The 7818-nt window shown below is 53.7% G+C and overlaps 1 protein-coding gene across 1 annotated transcript in view; it reads right to left on the bottom strand.

The window, feature by feature from the left end:
* Positions 1-4764: 4764 nt before the first annotated feature.
* LOC105981466 (transcriptional repressor scratch 2-like) overlaps positions 4765-7818 on the bottom strand; it is a 22186-nt gene continuing 19132 nt past the window's right edge. Inside the window, exons 3-4 of the mRNA XM_013010656.1 lie at positions 7710-7813; positions 4765-5030 (exon numbers count right to left, since the gene is read on the bottom strand). Coding sequence (XP_012866110.1) covers positions 4827-5030; positions 7710-7813 — 308 coding nt within the window. The 3' untranslated portion in view covers positions 4765-4826. The remainder of the gene's footprint in view (positions 5031-7709; positions 7814-7818) is intronic.

Genomic DNA, 7818 nt, shown 5'->3' with positions numbered 1-7818 from the left:
CGTGGGGCTTGAACTCTGGGCCTGGGCGCTGTCCCTCAGCTCTTCAGCTCAAGGCGAGCGCTCTACCACTTAAGCTACAGCGCCACTTCTGGTTTTCTGGTGGTTTATTGGAGATGGGAGTCTCCCGGTCTCTCCTGCCCGGGCTGACTTTGAACCGCGATCCTCAGATCTCAGCCTCCTGAGTAGCTAGGATTACAGGCGTGAGCCACCAGCTCCCCGCCTTTGGTAACTTTTGACTGGGCCTCCTCAGGTAGTACAGGTTGGCTTTTGAACTCTCCCTTGCCCTGCCTCAGCCCCTCAGCCTACAGAGTGCTGGGATTACAGGCGTGCACTGCTGTATTCAGCTTCATGGCTTTTTTTTGTTCTCAACCATCATGACCTAAAAAAGGTTAAAAAAAAGAATGAGTGCTGGTGGCTCACGCCTGTAATCTTAGCTACTCAGGAGGCTGAGATCTGAGGATCACAGTTCAAAGCCAGCCTGGGAAAGCCAAATCCACGAGACTCATCTCCAAGTAACGACCAAACAGCCAGAAGTGGAGCTAGGTGTGGTTCCATTGGTAGAGAGCTAGCCTTGAGAAAGAAAGAAAAGAAAAAAGCCATACAAGAGCATAAGGCCCTGTGTTCAAGCCCCAGTTCCTCCCCCAAACACACACAAAGGAAAAAGAAGCCCCAGCTGGGGCACCGGGGAGGAACAGAGGCCCCCAACTCTGCTGGGCATGGGGAACGAGCAAGAAGCATCTGATAAGCCACCCTAGAGAGCGATACCCAGTATGTGAGATGTGGGGAAGGGAGCCTGGGTGAGGGCCAGGCAGCCTGCTCGGACATGCACAACTGAGAAAGTACAGGGTGGCGTCCAGGAGTAGCAGGGAATAAATTAAAACCCCCAGGTGTCCACTGACAGGACAGTTTCATCGATAGCTCTTGGCCTCTGGAGCACTGTGCAGCAATGAAAAAGAAGGGCCCAAACCACACAGGATTTATTCATGCAGCATCTGTTTAATTGACCCCGTACAAAGGGTGCTGACCGTTCTCAGCACTGGGCCCACAGATCCAGTCTCACATTCTAGTGGGTGGAGCAGACAAACATCCAGGCTAACTGCAGCATGACAAGTGCCAGGAAGAAAATAAAACTGGGTAGGGGGATGCAGCAAGGGGAGGTGTGTCCGAAGAAGAGGTCTTGAGCAGAGGCCAGCATGGGAGAAGAGCTCAGCTGCCAGTGGGGGGCTGCTGTAAGCCCCCTGCAAATAAGATGAGAGGAGAAATGTCCTTTACTCACTCAGGTACATCGAATTCTGGAGGGCACAAACTCTTGAAAAGCCTTGTCCCCAAATGGCCAGGATTAGGATTCATGGTGGCCTTCTGTTTCACCTTATTTAATTATTTGCTAGTTCAGCCTCTCTTCGAAACAGTCTCACGATGTAGGTCAGGTCGGTCTCCCAAGTGCTGCACAACCCCTCCTGGCTTCATAGTGTGGTGTGGGTCACTATCTCATGTATAATGATAAAATTAAATCATGAAAATCTGCTGTTAGCTGGGGAGTGGTGGCTCACACCTGAAATCCTAGCTCCTGAGGAAGCTGAGATCTGAGGATTATGGTTCAAAGCCAGCCCAGGTAGGAAAATCCATGAGAATCTCATCTCCAATTAACCAGCAAAAAGCCAAAAGTGGCACTGTGGCTCAAGTGAGCTTTGAGTAAAAACCCCAAAACAATAACAACAAAAAGCTCATAGCACCTAAGACAGGCACACACACACACAACACAAAAATCTGCCATGGTGAAGGAGGCTGGTTCAAAGGTAGCGAGGGCTTCAGGGGTCCCTAAACACTGTTTTTCGCTAGATCCAGGTTCCAGGCAAGAGGGGACCAGGATACATGGGGTCATGGGAGCTCCACATAGGAACTTGACCCCCAAGGAGCTCAGCGCCACTAGCATAGACAGGTAGGGGTCCAGACAGGCCAGCGTGTGTGCAAAGTACAAGGCAAGAGTAGACAACATAAGCAGAACCTGAACTTCACCTCCTGCCTCCAAGCCAGGCCTCCTTCCCAGGCCTGAAGCTGGCCTCTCTGGGCAGCATCCTTTGGCACAGCAACAGTTCTGCAACCCAGAGGCCCAGCCCTGCTCCTGGGATAGGAAAGCAGCGCCACCTACTGTCAGTCCCCATTCACAGCCATCTGCAGGCCACCCCGTCTGTCCTGTACCTTCCTTCCCTTCTGCCTAATGGAGCCTTCCCTGCAAGAAGGAAAAACTTCTTTTAGGAGGGGATGAGCACATTCACTTGTCCAGTCTGGTGTATGCAGAGGGGCAGAGGGTTCTGTGTGTGTGTGGAGGGCGTTGTGGGGCTTGAACTCTAGGACTGGGCGCTGTCCCTCAGCTCTTTAGCTCAAGGCTAGCACTTTACCACTTGAGCCACAGCCACAGCCACTTGCAGTTTTCTGGTGGTTAATTGGAGATAAGAGTCTTATGGACTTTCCTGCCTGGGCTGGCTTTAAACTGTGATCCTCAGATCTCAGCCTCCTGGGTAGCTAGGATTACAGGCGTGAGCCACCAGGGCCCAGCTCAGAAGGTTCTATTTAAGACTAGCACAGAAATTCACAAGTATGACAATGCCTTCCTGACACTTGCCGCAATCTCAAAGGGTAGTTGGCGTTGGAAAACTCCTCCAGAAAAGAGAATGTCTTACCCACACTAGCCCCAGAACACAGATTTTCTGGGCACAGTATGAGGCCTAGGGATGCCAGTGCCCGAGTGTGTGTGTGTGTGTGTGTGTGTGTATGTGTGTGAGACAGTATTTGAATACAATTGATACAGTCTAAATAAGAGGTTCTTGGGCTGGGGCTGGTAGTTCACGCCTGCAGTCCTAGCTACTCAGGAGGCTGAGATCTGAGGATCCTAATTCAAAACCAGCCTGGGCAGGGAAGCCTGTGAGACTCATATCTTCCTTTAACCACCAGAAAACCAGAAGTGGAGCTGTGGCTCAAAATAGAGCACTAGCCTTGAGCACAAAAGTACAAGAATAGCACCCAGGTCCTGAGTCCAAGCCCCACAACTGACAAGAGGTTCTGAAATGGGTGTGATAGTATATTCCTGTAATCCCAGCTATATAGGAGGTAAAGAGGAGAGGACTGCGTTTCCAGACAAGATCTTGTCTCAACATATTGAACTGAAACCTTTTTGTACAACTCCCTTGAGAGAGAGAGAGAGAGAGAGAGAGAGAGAGAGAGAGAGAAGCACCCTAGTCTTAATAACCAAGCTGGGTATCATAGTTGGAACTACTTGGGAGACAGATAGGGGAGGATTGTGCTTAGAGGCTGGTCCTAGGCAAAAAGCATGAGAGCCTAACTGAAAGCTTAAGCAAAGGGGACTGGGGGTGTAATTCAAAAGGTAGAGCACTGAGTGGAGACCGTGAGTTCAAACCCCAGTACTGCCAAATAAAATAAATAGTGGCCCTGGCTGTGGCCCCCAGATGGAGCCCAGCACAGCAGCCTGAGAACCTAGCCACTGGCCCAAAGATTTTGTGACCCTTTGGGATTAAATAAACGTTTATTATGGAGTGACTTTAGATGTACAGAGAAGGTGCAGTTGGTACAGAGTCCCACACCCTCATCTCCCAGCCCAGCCCAAGGTCACAGGAAGTCACAACCTTTACAGCACAGGTGGTCCACACCAAGGGGCTGGCAGAGTTAAACCATGCCAGATCTCCTGCCAGTGTAGAGCCACAGCGCCACTCCGGTGTTCTGGTGGTTTATTGGAGATAAGAGTCTCACAGACTTTCCTGCCGGGGCTGGCTTTGAACTATAATCCTCAGAGCTCAGCCTCCTGAGTAGCTAGGATTACAGGCGTGAGCCACCAGCACTCAGCTCCAACGTCACTTTTTTGTGTCCAGACCCGTCTGCTACCACCTACACGGCACTTCTTCCTTCTCAGCCTTGCTCCCTGAACACTCAGAGGGTGACAAAACTGCTGTCCTAGCTCCCCAGCTGGGGACACGGAGGCTTGGAAGTGTCCAGTGATGGGTCTCTGAGGTCAGTGGAAGCAAGGCCCCCCTCACTCTGCACCTTGTTTTGCCAACCAGGTTTGCAGAAGCCCCTCTGGAATATCCTACCTGTCCACTCTGTGCACCCCATCTGCCAGTGCTGACATTGAGGGAGGCCTCTCCCCAGCCCCTCCCCGAGGAGATATCCAGCCCTTCCTCTGGATGCCCAAGGCCCAAGGGCAGGACAGTGACTCAGAGTGGATGAGTATGTGTGGTTATGAGACAGAGACAGAGAGACACAGAAAGAGGGGAATCCCCCACCCCTCCAGTCTCGGAAAGATTTCCTTTCTGATAAAAAGTTGATAGATGAGCTGGTCTGGCCCTTCCCCTTCCCCTACTCCTTTCTTCATTAAACACTGACATGATCTCTGGAGATATGGCAGCCGTCTTGTGACCACGAGGTAGGCAGCGCGGCAGGCACTCAGAAGGATCTCAGAGAGGTGGGCCTGCGCCTCACCGAGTTAGTGAGGGAAAGCCATGCTCCTCATTGGTCTCCGGATTCCAGGCCGTGTGGAACACACCCATTTTATTTAAGCCCCTGTCGCTCAGGTTTTCCCTTCTTTTCTATTGCACTGTCCACATAACAGATATTATAACGCCAAAAATCTGGAAGGTCCTTGTTCTTGGGGGCTGGAGCCTGGCCCGGGACACCGGCTTTGCTGCGCATCTCCTTTCTCGCGCCCTCCTCGGGAATGCTTCGGGGACAAGGCCGCGGTCCCGAGGTGGACGCCCGGCCGGGCCTGCCGCGGGCCAGCGGCGTCCGGGGCCTGGGCAGGGCGGGGGCAGGTGCTGCTACTGCAGGTCAGGGGTGGAGGCGCCCAGGTACACCCTCAGGTCCGAGAGCGTGGAGCGCACCAGCTTGGCGGGGATGGTCTCGCGCTGCAGCTGCTGGTAGGCGGCGTAGCGGTGGCAGCCTCCGAAGGAGTAGAAGTAGTCGCCGCCTCGGGCCCCTTTGATCCAGAGGACGTCGATGGGAGGCACGCTGTCGGGATCCTCCTGGGAGGGAGGAGGCACAGGGCGAGTGAGCACCGACCGCCCAGGACAGCGTGCAAAGCCGGCGGGGGGGGGGGGCAACCCGCGTGGAACTCCTACGGCGCATGCGCACCGGCGTGGCGGACACACCAGCCAGGCGCCCCGGAACCCTGCGCACTGCCTGGCCGCCGCCGCCAGGGCAGCTCCAACACCAGCCGTGGGGGGATTGACACCGGGGGAAGGGGCAGATGCTGCAGTGAGGGGTCCTCCCCGCCCCGGAGACCAGGGTGCGAAACTTGTCTATATTGCACTGGCATATCCACACCCAGGATAAGGCCCAGTGGGGAGGAGACCAGGCCCTGACTTTCAGGGGTCTCAGTGTAGGGGTGCAATGGGGTGACAGGGATGGATGGGGCTCAGAGGCCTCTGAGGATGCTGACGCAGACTCACTTGGACTAGTTTAGATCACTCGAATCTCTGCTCTACTCTTTACTATCTGTGCGACTCCTCGGTGCCTCAGTTACCCCATCTATCAAAGGGCATGTGTGTGGTGTGTGAAGACAACTGATCGACCCCACAGAGCAGATGAGCTTCATGAGCGAACACACACCAAGTGCTCCAGCAGTGCCTGGCTCACAGGAAGTAATGCATGTTGCATATTACTTGAGGGAAGGAAGAGCATCCCAGACAGTGGAACAGCAAATGCAAAAGCCCTGAGGCAAGAACAAGCTCCCAGTGCTGGAGGTAAAGGAAGAGGCCAGCAGACTAGAGTGGACGTGGAAGGGTGAAGAGTAAAAGAGGGCAGAAGGGTCAGCAGGAGCTGGAGGTGGCAGATTCTTTCTAAGGCAGTGGGTCAGCCCTAGAACTTTGTGTTTTTGTTTGTTTTTGCCAGTCTTGGAGCTTGAACTCAGGGCCTGGGCACTGTCCCTGAGCCTCTCTGTGTTCATGGTTAGCACTCTACCACTTGAGACACAGCGCCACTTCTGGCCTTTTCTGTGTATGTGGTATTGAGAAATCAAACCCAGGGCTTCATGCATGCTAGGCAAGCACTCTACCACTAAGCCACATTCTCAGCCCAGAACTTTGGTTTCTGAGACAGGAAAAATCGATGTCGTTGTTCCAGGCTGGCTTGGAATCCCAAATCCTCCTGTCTTGTGCTGGGGCATCATGGTGGGTGAGCAGAAGACCAGTCCCTAAAGATTCCCGTGTCCTGGACTGGGGGTGTGGCTCAATGGTAGAGGGCTTACCTAGCACATCCGGGAGCCTGGCTCCTTCCCCAGCTGCTGAGTAGAAGGGATTTTGGCAGAAGGGACTTTGAAGGGAATTCAGGATTTTAGGTTCAGGAGGTCAGAACAGTTTACTCATTCAATTCTGGGTGTAATGTGGTCACCAGAGACCTTAATAGTGGAAAAGGGCGTCCACAGTGTAGTTTTGTGGTAGAGTGCTTGCTCAGCCAGCACAGAGTCCTGGCTCAGTCTTCAGTACTGGAATAAAATAAAATAAAAAGTGGAAGAGGACTGGGCATGGCACACACGTGTAATCCCAGCAGGAGGATTATGAGTTCAAGTCCAGCTGGGATTACATCTCAAGATCCTGTCTCAAAAACACCCACAAAAAAAAGGAGAGAAAGTAGGAGAGGTAGGAGAGGAGGGCAGCAGGAAGAGGGGGGGGGATGGTAAGAAGAGCTCTACCTGCTTCTGCTGCTTTGGAATGAGGAAGAGGCCTGTGTGCCCAGAAGCATGGGCATTCTGGACTCTGGACTGTAAAGTGAGAGGTACATGCCTATCACCGAAGTCACTAAGTTTGTGGTAAGGTGATAGAGTGGCCATGGAAAAATACCTGGGTGTGTCAGCTCTCAAGGAGCCTGAGGGCGCAGCCAGGGTGACAGGTATCCAAAGAGGCCTTAGAAAGGGAGTGGGATGTTCAGGTAAAGACACAGGAAAAGTGACCCTAGCCCAAGAGGGGAAGAGAGGGGAGATGCAGACACTGGAGAAGAAGAAATAGTAAAGACACAGTAGGAGTTTCCTGACAGGGAGAAAGGCCCATTCAAAGGCCCAGTGGTGGAGAGAGGGTGCATAAGCACTGCGCAGAAAAGCATGTAAGGCAGTGGGGACCAGGAGCCAGGACTTCTAGGCACGAAGGCAAGAGATGGCAGGGCAGGCAGGCAGGAGCAGGCTGGTGGAAAGCTGTGGAGGTGGCTCCAGCAAAGCTGTAGATCTGAAAAACACTGTGGCCTGTGCAGGTGAAGTGCAGGGGTCTCACGGGTCTAGAAGGGACAGGAAGCCATGTAGGCCTAGCCTGACACATACATTCCAGTGTCCCCTCTCCTGGCCCCATTTCCTGCCAGAATAGCTCCAGCCTTCTGGAACACCTGCCCTGCCGGTGAGTCTGCCCCTAGTCCTCTCCCATTCCCAGCAGCAAAAGTGAGGCACTCCCCGTGCCTCAGTTTCCCGTAAAGGAGAGGCAATATAAACCTAACAATATAAACCTAACTAGTAGCTAGCACAAGGCTACCAGGGTAAGAGTTACCCATACATAGAGCTCTATTTTCACTGTCTAGCCCCATTCTCTCCTGGCAAGTGAGGAGGATGCGGAGGCCCAGAGAGGCCGTGCCACTTGGTCAAGGTCACACAGTCGACATTCAGCTCCGCCTGCGCCCACGTCCTCCTCCCTCCTGCCTGCAGGCCGGCCTCCCTGGCTCACCCGGATCGTGTCCACGAGGCTCTGCACCTTGGCCGGGTCCAGCACGGAGGGCAGCGGCCGGATGAGCACGCTCAGGGGTACGTTGTGCACAGCGGCGATGCAGCCCGAG

The sequence above is a fragment of the Dipodomys ordii genome, unplaced genomic scaffold (genome assembly GCF_000151885.1).
Source record: "Dipodomys ordii isolate 6190 unplaced genomic scaffold, Dord_2.0 Scaffold13, whole genome shotgun sequence".
Taxonomy (NCBI): Eukaryota; Metazoa; Chordata; class Mammalia; order Rodentia; family Heteromyidae; genus Dipodomys; species Dipodomys ordii.
This window is presented reverse-complemented; position numbering and strand designations above follow the sequence as displayed.